At 46.6% G+C, this 21646-nt stretch overlaps 1 protein-coding gene across 1 annotated transcript in view; it reads right to left on the bottom strand.

Annotated features, from left to right (window-relative positions):
* The window catches only part of LOC135537106 (IQ motif and SEC7 domain-containing protein 3-like), a 114556-nt gene that overhangs the window by 32582 nt on the left and 60328 nt on the right, over positions 1–21646 (bottom strand). The window contains 3 exon segments of the mRNA XM_064963302.1: positions 5564–5703; positions 14090–14256; positions 17870–17992. Of these exon segments, the coding sequence (XP_064819374.1) occupies positions 5564–5703; positions 14090–14256; positions 17870–17992 (430 nt within the window).

Below are 21646 nucleotides of genomic sequence, written 5' to 3'. Positions count from 1 at the left end.
GGAAAGACAGACAGAGAAAGACAGAGAGAGATGGAGGGATAATGAGGCCGAGACAGAGAGAGAGGGGCGAGGGAAACGGAGAGAGGAAAATGTGGGTCATGAAAGAGTGAAAGAAAAGAGTGAAAGAGAATGGGTGAGTTTAGGTGAACTACATGGGGTTCTGTCACGTCCATACAGCGGCCAGTATCAATATAAAGACAGGTGAACTACATGGGGTTCTGTCACGTCCATACAGCGGCCAGTATCAATACAGAGACAGGTGAACTACATGGGGTTCTGTCACGTCCATACAGCGTCCAGAATCAATACAGAGAGAGTCTCTCCATGATTTGGGCCTTTCTAATTTAGGCAAATAACACAGCAAAACAACCTTCTGGAAATGACCCAAATACCTTCTCCCTCCCCATCTTCCCTAAATCCCTCTTTTTTTTCTTCCTAGGCATTTTATTCTCTTGCTCCTCAAACAGTAAGCATAGCTATCTTCTCATTACGCTGATGGGGGAAACATGCAAGGCAGTCACACTGCTCATAGAAGGCAGTCATTAGCTGGGATGCTACGCTAATGATGCTATGCTCATTCTCCCTTCAGCCTACTTGTAGTAGAAAAAGTATATGAAAATGCACAGTGGGTGGAAGCTTGTTGATTGCTTGTGTCATTATCACCTGCGCTGCAATACTGTTGAAGTAGTATGAACTGCACAGTACTGTGGAGTTCTGTTGAGGTAGTATGAACTGTATGGTATTGTGGAGTACTGCTGAAGTAGTATGAACTCTATAGTACTGTGAGGTACTGTTGAGGTAGTATGAACTGTATAGCACAGTGGAGTACTGTTGAGGTAGTATGAATTGTATATTACTGTGGAGTTCTGTTGAGGTAGTATGAACTGTATGGTATTGTGGAGTACTGTTGAGGTAGTATGAATTGTATATTACTGTGGACTACTGCTGAAGTAGTATGAACTCTATAGTACTGTGAGGTACTGTTGAGGTAGTATGAACTGTATAGTACTGTTGAGGTAGTATGAACTGTATACTACTGTTGAGGTAGTATGAACTGTACAGTACTGTGGAGTACTGTTGAGGTAGTATGAACTGTATAGTACTGTGGAGTCCTGTTGAGGTAGTATGAACTGTATACTACTGTTGAGGTAGTATGAACTGTATAGTACTGTGGAGTCCTGTTGAGGTAGTATGAACTGTATAGTACTGTGGAGTCCTGTTGAGGTAGTATGAACTGTATAGTACTGTTGAGGTAGTATGAACTGTATAGTATTGTGGAGTACTGCTGAAGTAGTATGACCTGCACAGTACTGTGGAGTACTGTTGAGGTAGTATGAACTGTATAGTACTGTTGAGGTAGTATGAACTGTATAGTATTGTGGAGTACTGTTGAGGTAGTATGACCTGCACAGTACTGTGGAGTCCTGTTGAGGTAGTATGAACTGTATAGTACTGTGGAGTCCTGTTGAGTCTGTATACTACTGTTGAGGTAGTATGAACTGTATAGTACTGTTGAGGTAGTATGAACTGTATAGTACTGTGGAGTACTGTTGAGGTAGTAACTGAACTGTTGAGGTAGTATGAACTGTATAGTACTGTACTGTTGAGGTAGTATGAACTGTATAGTACTGTGGAGTACTGTTGAGGTAGTATGAACTGTATAGTACTGTGGAGTCCTGTTGAGGTAGTATGAACTGTATAGTACTGTGGAGTACTGTTGAGGTAGTATGAACTGTATAGTACTGTGGAGTCCTGTTGAGGTAGTATGAACTGTATAGTACTGTGAGGTACTGTTGAGGTAGTATGAACTGTATACTGTACTGTTGAGGTAGTATGAACTGTATAGTACTGTGGAGTCTGTTGAGGTAGTATGAACTGTATAGTACTGTGGAGTCCTGTTGAGTATGAACTGTATAGTACTGTGGAGTCCTGTTGAGGTAGTATGAACTGTATAGTACTGTGGAGTCCTGTTGAGGTAGTATGAACTGTATAGTACTGTTGAGGTAGTATGAACTGTATAGTATTGTGGAGTACTGCTGAAGTAGTATGACCTGCACAGTACTGTGGAGTACTGTTGAGGTAGTATGAACTGTATAGTACTGTTGAGGTAGTATGAACTGTATAGTATTGTGGAGTACTGTTGAGGTAGTATGAACTGTATAGTACTGTGGAGTCCTGTTGAGGTAGTATGAACTGTATACTACTGTTGAGGTAGTATGAACTGTATAGTACTGTTGAGGTAGTATGAACTGTATAGTACTGTGGAGTCCTGTTGAGGTAGTATGAACTGTATAGTACTGTTGAGGTAGTATGAACTGTATAGTACAGTGGAGTCCTGTTGAGGTAGTATGAACTGTATAGTACAGTGGAGTCCTGTTGAGGTAGTATGAACTGTATAGTACTGTGAGGTACTGTTGAGGTAGTATGAACTGTATAGTACTGTGGAGTCCTGTTGAGGTAGTATGAACTGTATACTACTGTTGAGGTAGTATGAACTGTACAGTACTGTGGAGTACTGTTGAGGTAGTATGAACTATATAGTACTGTGGAGTCCTGTTGAGGTAGTATGAACTGTATACTACTGTTGAGGTAGTATGAACTGTATAGTACTGTGGAGTCCTGTTGAGGTAGTATGAACTGTATAGTACTGTGGAGTCCTGTTGAGGTAGTATGAACTGTATACTACTGTGGAGTCCTGTTGAGGTAGTATGAACTGTATAGTACTGTGGAGTCCTGTTGAGGTAGTATGAACTGTATACTACTGTGGAGTCCTGTTGAGGTAGTATGAACTGTATAGTACTGTGGAGTCCTGTTGAGGTAGTATGAACTGTATAGTACTGTTGAGGTAGTATGAACTGTATAGTATTGTGGAGTACTGCTGAAGTAGTATGACCTGCACAGTACTGTGGAGTACTGTTGAGGTAGTATGAACTGTATAGTACTGTTGAGGTAGTATGAACTGTATAGTATTGTGGAGTACTGTTGAGGTAGTATGACCTGCACAGTACTGTGGAGTCCTGTTGAGGTAGTATGACCTGCACAGTACTGTGGAGTCCTGTTGAGGTAGTATGAACTGTATAGTACTGTGGAGTCCTGTTGAGGTAGTATGAACTGTATACTACTGTTGAGGTAGTATGAACTGTATAGTACTGTTGAGGTAGTATGAACTGTATAGTACTGTGGAGTACTGTTGAGGTAGTATGAACTGTATAGTACTGTTGAGTCCTGTTGAGGTAGTATGAACTGTATACTACTGTTGAGGTAGTATGAACTGTATAGTACTGTGGAGTCCTGTTGAGGTAGTATGAACTGTATAGTACTGTGGAGTACTGTTGAGGTAGTATGAACTGTATAGTACTGTGGACTACTGCTGAAGTAGTATGACCTGCACAGTACTGTGGAGTACTGTTGAGGTAGTATGAACTGTATAGTACTGTTGAGGTAGTATGAACTGTATAGTACTGTGAGGTACTGTTGAGGTAGTATGAACTGTATAGTACTGTGGAGTACTGCTGAAGTAGTATGACCTGCACAGTACTGTGGAGTCCTGTTGCTACAGTATGGACTGTATAGTACTGTTGAGGTAGTATGAACTGTATAGTACTGTGGAGTACTGCTGAAGTAGTATGACCTGCACAGTACTGTGGAGTCCTGTTGCTACAGTATGGACTGAACATTGCGATAGTTTGATCACTTAATCATTTTCAGCTTGATACTGTAAAAGAAGACACCGTTTCAAAGTCCTTCAGTCTTTTCCATTAGCGTTGTTAGCGAACGCTGTTACTACCTTATCTCAGCACTGTCAGCAGAGCCCATTAGCCATTTTATCAATTAGCATCTCCACCATTAGGCTCATTATCAGGACTGCAATCATTAACTCAGGTCATTACTCAATCTATCTATATTAGCCAGCTACTCCCAACAGGAGTCTTTAAGCTTTTTAGGTAAGATTGGTGTGGTCAACACACATGTTTAGTTTGATAAAATCTTATTTATTTATCCAGGAAGTCCCATTGAGGTCTCCCTTGTAACAGAGGTCAGTGTAACGGTTTAGTTGAATAATGTTTGGTGTAACAGAGTAATATGTACTGTATCTTCTTGTATCTTCTTCAGTGTAACAAAAACATTCAGTGGTCCATGTGAGAATTGAACCCACAACCTTGGTTTCATAAGCACCACACTCTAACATGCTGACCACACCGCTCACGTTGCAAAATAAATGTAAACATACATGTTTTTCAATTATTGCACCCACACTGCTCGCATGAGCTAACGAGTGTCTGCGTTGCCAAGCGCTAGAATAGAAGTCAGTTCTATTTGTTACGCTGAACGTGGTGCAAGTCCTGCCTCTCCCATCTCCTCATTGGTTTATAGAAGCAGATACCCACGTGCCATCTCCTCATTGGTTATACCCACGTGGGTGATTGAAAGATGAACTGAGTTCGGTCGGCCGTCGTGGTAACTATGAAAGTTAGATGCCCTTCGCCAAATAAAGTCCAAAGAAGAAAAAGCCTGGAAGGAGGAGAGATGACTAGAAACGATTCGGTTGACCGTTTTATGTGTGGATTAATTGTTGGTGTAAAATTAGCTAGGAACAGCAAGCTAGCTAAATAAGACAAATTAGCTAGCAACTACATGCTAGCTAGCTAAATTGCCATAACTGTTTAATGCTTTTCGACCTGTTAATATAATTGGTTCAGAGTTTGATTTGATATTTCAACCTCTGTGTTGTGATCGCGTTTGGTGTGGGGGGAAAATAATCTATTTGCGCTAGATGGCGCATGGTGGCGCACGTGAGTCGCTGATTTAGGTGCGGTGTAACCATCTGAGCCAACTGGAAAATGACATGACTGTTGGACTAGATAGATATACCTTGATGGGCTAACATTACACGGATGGTCTAACGTCTGCGGGTTTTAACTTCTCTCTTGTACTTGACTGATGAATTAAGGTAACTACTTAGTAAAGAACTTCCCTCACCTGGTTGTCTAGGTCTTCATTGAAAGCCCTCAGACACTAGGCACTCTGTGGAATGAGTTTGACACTCTTGGGCTAACTTGTTGCACTGGGTATGTTCTCAAACTAAATCAACCTTGCTCTTGAGTGACCAAAACCGCTAAAACACTTCTTATTGTTTTCAGATGTATTGTAAGTGTCTGTCAATGATAAATTACAAGCTATAGGATGACTGAGTGGCTTCTGTCACCAAGTAAACATTGATAGATTGGTCTTACAGTGTGCGTGCGCTTGCATCTTTGTGTGCACACGCGGCTACATGGGGATCGGTGCAGGTGATTGAAAGACCGCTCGTGCCTGTCAATGCAATACAATTCCACTCCGATGCACTCTGCAGAGATTGGGAGAACAGTGCACACAGCAACGCATCCGGAGGACACTCTGATCCAACTCTGATCGGAGTAATTGCTTGACATTGACATTTTTGTGTGATTTATTTGACCTGTCCATTCAGACAACAGAAATGTATATTCTGATTGTCTCCCCCCCAAAAAAATAATGTCACTAGTCCCGAGCAAGCATTAATGTCAAGCCCTGGTGTCCTTACTGTCTTCATGCCCACAATGGACTGCTCCACCTTGGTGACGTAGGTGACGTGGTCTTCATTGGAGCGCAGCTCTCTCTGTTGGATCCTCTCATAGATGCCCACCACCATGTCTCTGGGGATGTCAGCTCCGTCATCCACACCTAGACACACACACACACACCATGGGTTAGTCCCCTTATAGATGCCCACCACCATGTCTCTGGGGATGTCAGCTCCGTCATCCACACCTAGACACACACACACACACACACCATGGGTTAGTCCCCTTATAGATGCCCACCACCATGTCTCTGGGGATGTCAGCTCCTTCATCCACACCTAGACACACACACACACACCATGGGTTAGTCCCCTCATAGATGCCCACCACCATGTCTCTGGGGATGTCAGCTCCTTCATCCACACCTAGACACACACACACACACCATGGGTTAGTCCCCTCATAGATGCCCACCACCATGTCTCTGGGGATGTCAGCTCCTTCATCCACACCTAGACACACACACACACACACCATGGGTTAGTCCCCTTATAGATGCCCACCACCATGTCTCTGGGGATGTCAGCTCCATCATCCACACCTAGACACACACACACACACCATGGGTTAGTCCTCTCATAGATGCCCACCACCATGTCTCTGGGGATGTCAGCTCCATCATACACACCTAGACACACACACCATGGGTTAGTCCTCTCATAGATGCCCACCACCATGTCTCTGGGGATGTCAGCTCCATCATCCACACCTAGACACACACACACACACACACCATGGGTTAGTCCCCTCATAGATGCCCACCACCATGTCTCTGGGGATGTCAGCTCCGTCATCCACACCTAGACACACACACACACACACCATGGGTTAGTCCCCTCATAGATGCCCACCACCATGTCTCTGGGGATGTCAGCTCCGTCATCCACACCTAGACACACACACACACACACACACCATGGGTTAGTCCCCTTATAGATGCCCACCACCATGTCTCTGGGGATGTCAGCTCCGTCATCCACACCTAGACACACACACACACACACACACACACACACACACACACACCATGGGTTAGTCCCCTCATAGATGCCCACCACCATGTCTCTGGGGATGTCAGCTCCATCATCCACACTTAGACACACACACACACACACACACACACCATGGGTTAGTCCCCTTATAGATGCCCACCACCATGTCTCTGGGGATGGCAGCTCCATCATACACACCTAGACACACACAAACACACACACACACATGCCATGTTCTAGAAACAGTGGCAATGTTTGAGAGGCCCAAACACACGCATGCAATCCCAAATACCCAGATATCCACAAAGAGGCACAATGACAGAAGCCTGTAAACTACTGTAAACTATTTTAAGCTACTGTAAACTACAGTAAACTATTGTAAACTACTGTAAGCTATTGTAAACAACTAAACTACTGTAAGCTACATCACCACAGAATGTACATATACATGCATGTAGAAATAGCCCAGGCCATGACACATTCAGTAGTCTTTCTATGGTGTGTGTATGTGTGGGTTCGGCTTGTGGGTGTGTGTACATGCGTCATTTTGAGTCTGTGCGTGTTTATTGTTTGTATGTGTGTATTCACCTCAGTGGAGCTTCGAGATAAGAGAGTTGAATGGTGAATGATCTGTGTTCTGTGGTGGAAGAGCCATGCTGTGTGTACACTGACACACTCCTCCTGTTCCAAGGCCAGGGAATGTGTCAGAGCCACAGGGAGCCCCCTCTCTCCCACACACACACACACATACACCACGATGGGCACAGCGCACCAAACACACACACACTACTCTGGGCACAGCGCACCAAACACACACACACACACACTCAGTCCCTATCATAGAGCACAACCAAGCACACACACTCAGTCTCTATCACAGAGCACAACCAAACACACACACTCATATCTCAGTAATGATCACAGAGCACAAACAAACACACTCATTCAAAGCACACCATCAAACACACACATCAACTCTCAACACACACACACACACACACACACACACACACACACACACACAGGCACACACCACACAACCTCAGACACACAGGCACGGACACACACCACACAACCCCCCACACACATACATTCTATTAAAATAATGACAGAAGCAAATGTTCAATTCATTCACTACAAAAAAAAACTCCTCTTGATGTTGGGGCGGCAGGGTAGCCTAGTGGTTAGAGTGTAACCAAAAGGTTGCAAGTTCAAACCCCCGGTACAAATCTGTCGTTCTGCCCCTGAACAGGCAGTTAACCCACCGTCATTGAAAATAAGAATTTGTTCTTAACTGACTTGCCTAGTAAACTAAAGGTTGTCACGTATACTCCCTCTCCAGCCTCTAGGTCATCAGGCTGCTGATTATCCTGCACACCTGTCACCATCGTCTCGCGCACCTGCACCTCATGACACTCACCTGGACTCCAACACCTCCTTGATTATCTTCCCGACATCTGTCACTCCCCGGTTCGTGGTTTTTGTTTAGTTGATTTATTAAATCACTCACTCCCTGAACTTGCTTCCCGACTCAGAGCACTCGTTATTAAATATCCTGCGCCTGGGGGGAACATATCAACTGGGGACTGGGGGGAACATATGAACTGGGGACTGGAGGGAACATATGAACTGGGGACTGGAGGGAACATATGAACTGGGGACTGGGGGGAACATATGAACTGGGGACTGGAGGGAACATATGAACTGGGGACTGGAGGGAACATATGAACTGGGGACTGGGGGGAACATATGAACTGGGGACTGGGGGGAACATATGAACTGGGGACTGGAGGGAACATATGAACTGGGGACTGGAGGGAACATATGAACTGGGGACTGGGGGAACATATGAACTGGGGACTGGGGGGAACATATGAACTGGGGACTGGAGGGAACATATGAACTGGGGACTGGGGGAACATATGAACTGGGGACTGGGGGAACATATGAACTGGGGACTGGGGGGAACATATGAACTGGGGACTGGAGGGAACATATGAACTGGGGACTGGAGGGAACATATGAACTGGGGACTGGGGGAACATATGAACTGGGGACTGGGGGGAACATATGAACTGGGGACTGGGGGAACATATGAACTGGGGACTGGGGGGAACATATGAACTGGGGACTGGGGGAACATATGAACTGGGGACTGGGGGGAACATATGAACTGGGGACTGGGGGGAACATATGAACTGGGGACTGGGGGAACATATGAACTGGGACTGGGGGACTGAACATATGAACTGGGGACTGGGGGGAACATATGAACTGGGGACTGGGGGGAACATATGAACTGGGGACTGGGGGGAACATATGAACTGGGGACTGGGGGAACATATGAACTGGGGACTGGGGGAACATATGAACTGGGGACTATGGGGGAACATATGAACTGGGGACTGGGGGGAACATATGAACTGGGGACTGGGGGAACATATGAACTGGGGACTGGGGGAACATATGAACTGGGGACTGGGGGAACATATGAACTGGGGACTGGGGGGAACATATGAACTGGGGACTGGGGGGAACATATGAACTGGGGACTGGGGGAACATATGAACTGGGGACTGGGGGAACATATGAACTGGGGACTGGGGGGAACATATGAACTGGGACTGGGGGAACATATGAACTGGGGACTGGAGGGAACATATGAACTGGGGACTGGGGGGAACATATGAACTGGGGACTGGAGGGAACATATGAACTGGGGACTGGGGGGAACATATGAACTGGGGACTGGGGGGAACATATGAACTGGGGACTGGGGGGAACATATGAACTGGGGACTGGGGGGAACATATGAACTGGGGACTGGGGGGAACATATCAACTGGGGACTGGGGGGAACATATCAACTGGGGACTGGGGGGAACATATGAACTGGGGACTGGGGGGAACATATGAACTGGGGACTGGGGGGAACATATGAACTGGGGACTGGGGGGAACATATCAACTGGGGACTGGGGAGAACATACTGTATCATTTGGCCGTGAGGCTTCCCTCTAGATATACCCCATTATAACCAGGGTGGTTCACCGAGGAGCCAATGAGGCTGCTAGGTCGGGAATAATTTCGGCAAATGGAGACACTCGTCAGCGCAATGACACAGATGCACCCCTGGATATGCTGAGGCATCACTCCACATTATGGAGTCAGCACAGTGGGAGGAAGAGGAGCAGGGTGTGTGTGTGTGGGGTGGGGGGTGAGGGAGAGATTGAGAGAGAGAGAGAGAGAGAGAGAGGGGGGGGGTAAAGGGAGGGAGGGAGAGTTCTGCTTACTGTGCTTTCACCTGATTTATCATATTTTATGTATTCTCTCCATCTCTCCCTAAACAAATTCAGGTAGTACATCTGACTCTGCAACAACCACATACTACAGCCATCCAGGACCAGCATGGACCACCCCTATCTAGGCTCTCTGATCCAGGACCAGCCTGGACCACCCCTAGCAAGGCTCTCTGATCCAGGACCAGCATGGACCACACCTAGCTAGGCTCTCTGATCCAGGACCAGCATGGCCCACCTCTAGCTAGGCTCTTTGATCCAGGACCAGCATGGTCCACCCCTAGCTAGGCTCTCTGATCCAGGACCAGCATGGCCCACCTCTAGCTAGGCTCTCTGATCCAGGACCAGCATGGCCCACCTCTAGCTAGGTTCTCTGATCCAGGACCAGCATGGCCCACCTCTAGCTAGGCTCTCTGATCCAGGACCAGCATGGCCCACCTCTAGCTAGGTTCTCTGATCCAGGACCAGCATGGCCCACCTCTAGCTAGGCTCGCTAGGCTCTCTGGCCCTGTCCGGGGGTATCATCGGATGGGGCCACAGTGTCTCCCGACCCCTCTGGTCTAAGCCTCCAGTATTTATGCTGCAGTAGTTTATGTGTCGGGGGGGGGGCTAGGGTCAGTTTGTTATATCTGGAGTACTTCTCCTGTCTTATCCGGTGTCCTGTGTGAATTTAAGTATGCTCTCTCTAATTCTCTCTTTCTTTCTCTCTCTCGGAGGACCTGAGCCCTAGGACCATGCCTCAGGACTACCTGGCATGATGACTCCTTGCTGTTCACCTGGCCGTGCTGCTGCTCCAGTTTCAACTGTTCTGCCTGCAGCTATGGAACCCTGACCTGTTCACTGGACGTGCTACCTGTCCCAGACCTGCTGTTTTCAACTCTCTAGAGACAGCAGGAGCGGTAGAGATACTCTTAATGATCGGCTATGAAAAGCCAACTGACATTTACTCCTGAGGTGCTGACTTGCTGCACCCTCGACAACTACTGTGATTATTATTATTTGACCATGCTGGTCATTTATGAACATTTGAACATCTTGGCCATGTTCTGTTATAATCTCCACCCGGCACAGCCAGAAGAGGACTGGCCACCCCTCATAGCCTGGTTCCTCTCTAGGTTTCTTCCTAGGTTCCTGCCTTTCTAGGGAGTTTTTCCTAGCCATCGTGCTTCTACATCTGCATTGCTTGCTGTTTGGGGTTTTTGGCTGGGTTTCTGTACAGCACATTGATATATCAGCTGATGTAAGAAGGGCTATATACTGTAAATACATTTTATTTTATTTTGATCCAGGACCAGCATGGGCCACCCCTAGCTAGGCTCTCTGATCCAGGACCAGCATGGACCACCCCTAGCTAGGCTCTCTGATCCAGGACCAGCATGGACCACCCCTAGCTAGGCTCTCTGATCCAGGACCAGCATGGACCACCCCTAGCTAGGCTCTCTGATCCAGGACCAGCATGGACCACCCCTAGCTAGGCTCTCTGATCCAGGACCAGCATGGCCCACCTCCAGCTAGGCTCTTTGATCCAGAACCAGCATGGCCCACCCCTAGCTAGGCTCTCTGATCCAGGACCAGCATGGACCACCCCTAGCTAGGCTCTCTGATCCAGGACCAGCATGGCCCACCTCCAGCTAGGCTCTTTGATCCAGAACCAGCATGGCCCACCCCTAGCTAGGCTCTTTGATCCAGGACCAGCATGGCCCTCCTTCAGCTAGGCTCTCTGATCCAGGACCAGCATGGCCCACCCCTAGCTAGGCTTTCTGATCCAGAACCAGCATGGCCCACCCCAAGCTAGGCTCTCTGATCCAGGACCAGCATGGACCACCCCTAGCTAGGCTCTCTGATCCAGAACCAGCATGGCCCACCCCAAGCTACGCTCTCTGATCCAGGACCAGCATGGCCCACCTCTAGCTAGTATCTCTGATCCAGGACCAGCATGGCCCACCTCTAGGTAGGCTCTCTGATCCAGGACCAGCATGGACCACCCCTAGCTAGGCTCTCTGATCCAGAACCAGCATGGACCACACCTGTGCTATGCTCTTTGATCCAGAACCAGCATGGACCACCCCTGTGCTATGCTCGTTGATCCAGGTCCAGCATGTCCCACCCCTGTGCTAGGCTATTTGATCCAGGACCAGCATGGACCACCCCTGTGCTAGGCTCTTTGATCCAGAACCAGCATGGACCATGTGCTAGGCTCTTTGATCCAGAACCACCATGGACCACCCCTGTGCTAGGCTCTTTGATCCAGAACCAACATGTCCCACCCCTGTGCTTGGCTCTTTGATCCAGGACCAGCATGGACCACCCCTGTGCTAGGCTCTTTGATCCAGAACCACCATGGACCACCCCTGTGCTAGGCTCTTTGATCCAGGACCAGCATGGACCATGTGCTAGGCTCTTTGATCCAGGACCAGCATAGACCATGTGCTAGGGCCTTTGGTCTGTACTCTAAAGAGACTTCACTACAGTACAATTAGATAGATTAACAGTAAGACATGTATACTGTATATGGATATGTTTCTAGAATACAATGTAAGTCATTAAACTAAGTATATGTGCAACAGCAGTACTACTAAATACATCAAGAGTTATACTAATTATGTGAACACTGTCATATTTTGATACATCAAAAGTAAGACATTTATATATATATGGAATGGTTTCCAGGATACAATACAAGTCATTATACTAATTCTATTCAGTGTCTACATATCAGGTTAGACATTGCAGAATGTTTTTGACATTTCTGGTCCAGTGTAATTGAGTAAGTGAGCGCTCCTCTGTTATTCATTAATTAACATCCGATTCAATCTCTTAACTGTGTTCTTCCAACTACTCAATTAGCTTAAAATATAGAGTGAGAGAGGGGGAAGGAGGAGGGAGGGAGACAGGGGGAGATTGGGAAAGATACAGTAAGAGAGAGAGAGCAAGAGAATGAGAGGGGAGAGAGAGAGAGAGCAAGAGAATGAGAGGGGCGAGAGAGAGAGAGCGAGAGAGAGAGCGAGAGAGAGAGCGAGAGAGAGCGAGAGAGAGCGAGAGAGAGCGAGAGAGAGAGAGAGAGAGAGAGAGAGAGAGAGAGAGAGAGAGAGAGAAAACACAAACAGAGGAAGAAAGCCAAGCATGGTGGCAATTGATTTTCCAACTTCATTTAATTGTGAGGCGCCATCCAGATGAATCCATTAAAGTTGTACCATATTGATCCCACAGTCCTGATGGATCCTTCCCTGGCAGAGGACAACTATGATGCAGCTCTATATTACCAACGACACAAGGCCTGCATCACAAATGGCACCCTATTCCTTATATAGTGCACTACTTTTGACCAGGACCCATAGGGAATAGGGTGCCATGGGCCCTGGTTAGGGAATAGGGTGCCATGGGCCCTGGTAAGGGAATAGGGTGCCTTGGGCCCTGGTTAGGGAATAGGGTGCCTTGGGCCCTGGTTGGGGAATAGGGTGCCTTGGGTCCTGGTTAGGGAATAGGGTGCCATGGGCCCTGGTTAGGGAATAGGGTGCCTTGGGCCCTGGTTAGGGAATAGGGTGCCATGGGCCCTGGTTAGGGAATAGGGTGCCTTGGGCCCTGGTTAGGGAATAGGGTGCCTTGGGCCCTGGTTGGGGAATAGGGTGCCTTGGGCCCTGGTTAGGGAATAGGGTGCCATGGGCCCTGGTTAGGGAATAGGGTGCCATGGGCCCTGGTTAGGGAATAGGGTGCCATGGGCCCTGGTTAGGGAATAGGGTGCCATGGGCCCTGGTTAGAGAACAGGGTGCCATTTGGGACGCAGAGGGTTTGAATTAGAGTAAGCTATAACTGTTAGGGAAAATGGATTGGGACTTTAGCCGTCTTCTCTTGTTACACGGATATTTGAAACGCAGACAGATCATTGGGGCGACATGATAGGTTGAATATCCTGTCACTGTAGATTCAAGATTTAGTGGCCTCTGTGAAAGGCTACACTATGTAGACGCTATATGCACTTAGGGTGTTATAGGGTGTTAGTAGTAACTAACTAACTAGTAACAAATGAACAAATTAACTAGTAACTAAATAACTAGTAAAAAACTAGCTGGTAACTAACTAACTAGTATAAAGTAAGTAGTAAATAACTATTACTTACCCTGTTCCCCTCCCCTACTCCCATCCTCCCCCTCCTTCTCATCTACCGCTCCAACACACTCTACTAAAATAATGCCTCACCTCGGAGGTTGCGTATGAAGTCCTCCAGCATCATCTTGCGGTCAGGCTTGATGTTGGGTGAGTACATGTCTGTGTTGAGGAGGATGATAGCGAAGGCCAGGATGAAGATGGTGTCGGGGTTGTGGAACTGCTGCACCACGTCCGGGTTACACATGCAGTACCGCTGACTGGAGAGGGTGGGGGGCAGGGGGACAGGAGACGGGATAGGGGGACAGGAGGGAGAGAGGGGGTTAGTATTTGTAAAACCCATGAGATAAGATGACGTCCCTACTCCCTAGAATATACAAATAAGATGAAGTCCCTACTCCCTAGAATATACAGATAAGATGAAGTCCCTACTCCCTAGAATATACAGATAAGATGAAGTCCCTACTCTCTAGAATATACAGATAAGATGAAGTCCCTACTCCCTAGAATATACAGATAAGATGAAGTCCCTACTCTCTAGAATATACAGATAAGATGAAGTCCCTACTCTCTAGAATATACAGATAAGATGAAGTCCCTACTCCCTAGAATATACAGATAAGATGAAGTCCCTACTCTCTAGAATATACAGATAAGATGAAGTCCCTACTCCCTAGAATATACAGATAAGATGAAGTCCCTACTCCCTAGAATATACAGATAAGATGAAGTCCCTACTCCCTAGAATATACAGATAAGATGAAGTCCCTACTCCCTAGCCACCACAAAGAACCTGGCCAACCATCAGACAGAAAGACAGACAGAACGACAGTAGTCAAATCAATTAATAAAATGTATTTTAAAAGGCCCGTTTTGTCAGCAGTTGTCACAAAGTGCTACATAACTAGTACAGCAGTGGATTTACGCTGTGCACCGTGGGTTAGACAGCAGAAATATCCCTGCCTAGGCACCTCTGCAGTAAAGATGACACAGGGCTGATGGAGGTCCCAGAGACACCCTGAGATCTGAGAGGAGGCACGGCAGGAGAGGGAAATACAGCTGGCCGAGCAGCTCCATGCACCAAACAACCCTCGTCAATCTAACTGGCAGAGACACCTGAGTGTGTGTGTGTGTGTGTGTGTGTGTGACTGAGTGTGTATCTGATGACTAAGTGTGTGTGTGTGTGTGTGTGTGTGTGTGTGTGTGTGTGTGTGTGTGTGTGTGTGTGTGTGTGTGTGTGTGTGTGTGTGTGTGTGTGTGTGTGTGTGTGTGTGTGTTTGTGTGTCTATGCTAGGACAGCCAGTCTATCTGCTTGGGGGCGTCGTGAGAGGATGAAACATAAGGGCTTGTCCATGTTTGAACAGATAGCAGCCTATGTCCATAGAGTAAAGAGGTCGATTTAGAATCCTCTACAGTGAAAATCAGAGCTCTCCAGACACTACCATTTGCATGACATTATGGGCAAAATCTGGTTGAATCAATGTTGTTTCCACATAATTTCAACCAGAGGAAAATTTGATGTGAGATGACGTTGAATCCAAAAAACTGATTGTATTTGCAAAAAGTCCTTGTCTTTTTTTCATCAAACTTTTAACCTAAATCCAATGACAGGATGACATGTTTTGTTGATTTCCTGTTTAATTCACTTTAGTTGACAACTCAATCAAATGTAAATCAAAACTAGAAGTTGAACTGAGGTCTGTGCCCAGTGGGGCGACTGCACTGCAAGCTACAGTGTGTCACAATGCATACATACTCTCTCAGTGATAATGGTGTACTGTATTCATCATACCGTGCATACCAAATGGAACACTATTCCTAACATAGGGGCCCTACTTTGAGGGCCCTGGTCAAAATTAGTGCACTAAATAGGGAACAGGGTGCTATTAAATAGGGAACAGGGTGCTATTCAGGACACTACCATATTGTCACGCTTTGCTCTCCTCTGCATTGGCAACCAATTCAAATCTTTTATGGAATACATTTATTTACTGTAGCATTGCGTGAGATTCCACAGGGGAGCTTCCTTTGTTAATGAATCAATCTATTATTTCAACGGGTGTGTGTGTGTGACACCCCATAGGGCCTCTACTGGAGCGTAAAGTGTAATTCCATATTCATTCTGGTTATGGTTTCCAGGTAGGCTGGCCCGGCCTTCCTCCGGAGTCATGTGACCACTGAGCTGCTTGATTGAAATCTACGTCTCAGTGGGCTAGGAATACACACAGGTAGTGGACTAGCTATGTAGGGAATAGAGTTGCCATTTGGGACACAGCCGTGTCCTCAGTTTGGGGGTTCATCCCCACTGATTCTGCATCATCTAATGGAGACTAGACTTTTTACCTGAAAAATACCTTATTTTAAGCCACATACTCTATGGTCTGCAGTTGTACCATCGAGACTGGGCTTAGACTTTAAGGAAGGTTTTGCAGCCAATAAATAGCTTTTTCTTCTTAATAATAAAGTCTCAGTTCTATACATTTCTCTTTACTATTCTACCAGAAAGAGTGAAATAGCAGATAGCCCTAGAAAGAGAAACCCTATATTCCCTCCCCTTACTCTATTTCAGTGAAGGGAATCTCATGTGTGTGTGTGTGTTGTGTGTGTGTCTCTCTCTCTCTCTTTCTCTCTCTCTGGCCTCAGAAACTGCCAGTGTTGGGTTCATTATTAGCTGACACACACCAAGCTACAGAAGCTGCCAGGTGTTTATTTTCTCCTGACTTGTGTTTCTTCACACATTCTCTCCCTCCCTTTCCTCCCTCTCGCTCTCATTTCCCTGCCACCTGCCTTTCCTTCTGTTTACAGTCATCCTTTACCTCTTCCTCTATCCGTCTCTCTCGTTCATTCTTTAAGCCTCTCGCTATCCCCTCACTCTCTTTGAAGTCTATCTCCCTCCCTCCCGTCATCTTTCTCTCTGTCTCAGACTCTTGCCTCTCGTTCTCTATCCTTTTCTCCCTCTCTCTCTTTTTCTATTCCTCACTCTCTCCATCTCTGTTTGGAGGAGCAGGGGAGGCAGGCGGAGACCAGAGAGATGTGCTTATGCAACAGTGGATATTTATAAACCTCTCCTCCTTCCTTCCCTCCCTCGCTCTTTATTTCGCCCCTCTCTGTGCAGCACGCACTCTGTGCCAATCGTACCCAAAACAAATGCCATCCATCAGTCTCCATGCCCGCTCACAACGACAACAACACTCTCGTTGGCAACGCACCTTGACAACTGTGACAGCTGGCCATATCATAAAATGTAGTGGGTATTCAAGGACACCGGTTAGCGCAGAGCAACGCAGCTGTGGCATAAATGGGATACCCGTTAAGACTCGTAAACCAGGAAGTTGTACTTATCCTGTCTGTTGAGATTGCCTGTTGTTTCAGAGCACCTAGCCAAGTGAAAGGCTGGGTCAACCATCTAAATGGAGAGAGGGTTTAAACTAGCCCGATTTAACCTGTCTGAATGCAGTGAAACACTGCTGTGTGCAGCACTCAGGCTGGATAACCAGGCTAGGTAGAAACTGGAAAGTTTGGATGGGATTTAGGTTGACTGGTGAAGTGAGACGTGAACTGAAAAAAACTCCTAGCGCTGTGTTTTAGGCTCAGACACACATGGACCTTAGTGCTATTGGCAATGTCCTGCCCACCCATGGACAACAACAGGGCAAAGACACTACAGGGCTGTGCCTCGCCTGATGTTGAGCTTAACTCTCTTGAACGTTGCAGCCTTTTAGGCCTTCTATACCTGAGACAAAGGTCTCTCTGTTTGTCCCAGTAGTGACCTCACACACACACACACACACACACACAGATGATTGATTGATTGATTGACTGACTAACTGATTGATTGACTAACTGATGGACTGACTGAATAATGGAGCTCACCTGAAGGCCTCGATCAGTCTCTCCACCTTCTGGGCCTCTCCCTGAACTCTGATGTGAGCCTGGAACTTCCTCAGAGCCTCGTCCAGCTCCATACCTGAGAAATCCATCTCATCCACCACACAACTGCAGGAAAGAAAGACAAGGAGGGAGAGGGAGAGAGGGAGAGAGGGGGGAAGGAAAAGAGAGGGAAGGAGAAGGGTAGAGAGAGAGAGAGAGAGAGAGAAGTGAGAGAGATATGTTACTTCTACAGGAATCTGTAACCCCAGTTTGAATTCACATCAGACACCACTTCCACTTTCCCTGCCCCGCCCCTGCGGTCGTGGGGAGGTGAACCCAGAAATGACTCAGAACTATGGGGAACAACTTCCACAACTTTCACTATGTCTACTTCAGGGTCAGTTTCACCCAGGTATTATCCATGCATGGGTGCAAGGACAGCAGGGAGAGGGCCCATCTAGCCTCGGCTACACTGCTATCACTGCTGCCCCAGCACAGGGACACAAACCCTCGGAGCAGAACATCCAGCCATTAATGGACGGGCTAGCTTAGTCAGAGGAAATTAAATCAGCTTAAATAAAAGAGATTTGCAAGCCAGTCAGAATAAATGCATGGGAATTAGTGATTTGTGTAAGCAATGGCCACCAAAGTGAGCGAGAAGGTGACCTGGATTTGTTGAAAAGTTGGATGACTGTGTGTTGAGGGTGACACTTTCTCAGGATGAAAATGTTTCCTAGAGTGATGGAATCGAATGATGATTATCTTGAAATCTCATCTGATAATAGTCTAATTTGATTGTATTAGAATGAGTTCTATCAAGTTGGGAGAGACAATGTAAAACCATGTAATTGTAAGTCATCGTGACATTATCTTGATAACCTATTGCATCATATTTACAGTGTAATTGGGCTCGGACAATGACAGTGACTTTTCATTTTTTTATTTTTTTATTTTACCTTTATTTAACCAGGTAGGCTAGTTGAGAAGAAGTTCTCATTTGCAATTGCGACCAGGCCAAGATAAACGCACAGCAATTTGACACATACAACAAAACAGAGTTACACATGGAATAAACAAACATACAGTCAATAATACAGTAGAAAAAAGAAAACAAAAGTCTATATACACTGAGTGCAAATGAGGTAAGATAAGGAAAAGGCCATGGTGGAGAAGTAATTACAATATAGCAATTAAACACTGGAATGGTAGATGTGCAGAAGATGAATGTGCAAGTAGAGATACTGGGGTGCAAAGAAGCAAGATAAATAAATACATACTGTATGGGGATGATGTAGGTCGATAGATGGGCTGTTTACAGATGGGTTATGTACAGGTGCAGTGATCTGTGAGCTGCTCTGACAGCTGGTGCTTAAAGCTAGTGAGGGAGATAAGAGTCTCCAACTTCAGAGATGTTTGCAGTTCGTTCCAGTCATTGGCAGCAGAGAACTGGAAGGAAAGACGACCAAAGGAGGAATTGGCTTTGGGGGTGACCAGTGAGATATACCTGCTGGAGTGCGTGCTATGAGTGAGTGCTGCTATGGTGACCAGTGAGCTGAGATAAGGCGGGGCTTTACCTAGCAGAGACTTGTAGATAACTTGGAGCCAGTGGGTTTGGCGACGAGTATGAAGCGAGGACCAGCCAACGAAATCATACAGGTCGCAGTGGTGGGTAGTATATGGGGCCTTGGTGACAAAACGGATGGCACTGTGATAGACTGCATCCAGTTTGTTGTGTAGTGTTGGAGGCTATTTTATAGATGACATCGCCGAAGTTGAAGATCGGTAGGATGGTCAGTTTTACGAAGGTATGTTTGGCAGCATGAGTGAAGGATGCTTTGTTGCGAAATAGGAAGCCAATTCGAGATTTAATTTTGTATTGGAGATGCTTAATGTGAGTCTGGAAGGAGAGTTAACAGTCTAACCAGACACCTAGGTATTTGTAGTTGTCCACGTTTACTAAGTCAGAACCGTCCAGAGTAGTGATGCTGGACGGGCAGGTGCGGGCAGTGATCGGTTGAATAGCATGCATTTAGTTTCCCTGCGTTTAAGAGCAGTTGGAGGCCACGGAAGGAGAGTTGTATGGCATTGAAGCTCGTCTGGAGGTTAGTTAACACAGTTAACACAGACTTCAGGGCAAATGAAGTTGTTAAGATTATTGTAGATTTTGTCCTCGATTAACCCTGTGTGGTCTAGTGGTCTGTAGCAGAATATTGAATATCTTAGTGGGAACACACACACTCACACACACAAACACACACACACAAACACACACACACACGCACACACACTCAAACACACACACACACATACAAACACACACATTTTGATGACCTCCTTGATTAGCATATTTGTCAGGAGAAATTACACGCCACATGTAGTGAAGTGTTTACAAAGCATCAGGAGTTGCAGAACACTTCCACAGACCAAACACACATATTGATTGGCTCCCTGCAAGACAGAACCAGGCGTGTTCTCTTCCACCTGATTAGGAGATGACAAGCAGAAAGTAGAGTTCATTTCTCTGCTATAAACAGGTTGCGGGGTAGACTGGTGTGAGTGTGTGTGTGTCTCTGTGCTTGTGTGTGTGTCTCTGTCTGTGTCTATCTGTGTGTGTGTTTGTGTCTTTGTGTGTGTGTCTTTGTGTGTGTCTGTGTGTGTGTGTTTCTGTGTGTGTGTGTGTGTATGTGTGTGTGTGTTTGTGTGTGTCTCTGTGTGTGTGTGTGTGTGTGTGTGTGTGTGTGTGTGTGTGTGTCTCTGTGTGTGTGTTTGTGTGTGTGTGTGTGTGTGTGTGTGTGTGTGTGTGTGTGTGTGTGTGTGTGGGGGTGAAAGGGTGGAGGACACGTGTGAAAGCTTACATACACACACTCACTCCTGCTCACACCCACACATGTACAAATGAAGGTGCACACATTCTCTCTCTATTTCTCTCTGACACACACACACACACACACACACACACACACACACACACACACACACACACACACACACAGACAAACACACAGAGACAAACACACACACACACACACATACACACACACACACAACCCCCACCCCACACACACCCATGTTATCCCCATGACTGATTTTCACATTAAAACCTGATCCCCATTACTCTCCCTTGACTACATGAGAGAATGCCAAGAGTGTGCAAAGCTGTCATCAAGGCAAAGATGTAGAATCTTTGTAGAATCTCAAATGTAAAATATATTTTGATTGGTTTAACACTTGATTGGTTCCTACATGATTCCATATGTGTTATTTCCTAGTGTTGATGTCTTCACTGTAGAAAATAGTAAAAATAAAGAAAAACCCTGGAATGAGTACTGAATATCCTATTGGTGTACTTCAAATGTTGATGGAGAGTGTAGGGTCCTGGACTAGTGGGGTCGTACCCTTAGAGGAGTTAAGGGTCCTGGACTAGTGGGGTCGTACCCTTAGAGGAGTTAAGGGTCCTGGACTAGTGGGGTCGTACCCTTAGAGGAGTTAAGGTCCTGGACTAGTGGGGTCGTACCCTTAGAGGAGTGAACGGTCCTGGACTAGTGGGGTCGTACCCTTAGAGGAGTTAAGGGTCCTGGACTAGTGGGGTCGTACCCTTAGAGGAGTTAAGGGTCCTGGACTAGTGGGGTCGTACCCTTAGAGGAGTTAAGGGTCCTGGACTAGTGGGGTCGTACCCTTAGAGGAGTTAAGGGTCCTGGACTAGTGGGGTCGTACCCTTAGAGGAGTTAAGGTCCTGGACTAGTGGGGTCGTACCCTTAGAGGAGTGAAGGGTCCTGGACT

The sequence above is a fragment of the Oncorhynchus masou genome, unplaced genomic scaffold (assembly GCF_036934945.1).
Source record: "Oncorhynchus masou masou isolate Uvic2021 unplaced genomic scaffold, UVic_Omas_1.1 unplaced_scaffold_711, whole genome shotgun sequence".
Lineage (NCBI taxonomy): Eukaryota > Metazoa > Chordata > Actinopteri > Salmoniformes > Salmonidae > Oncorhynchus > Oncorhynchus masou.
The sequence above is the reverse complement of the archived record's forward strand: the minus strand, read 5'-3'. Positions and strand labels throughout refer to the sequence as shown.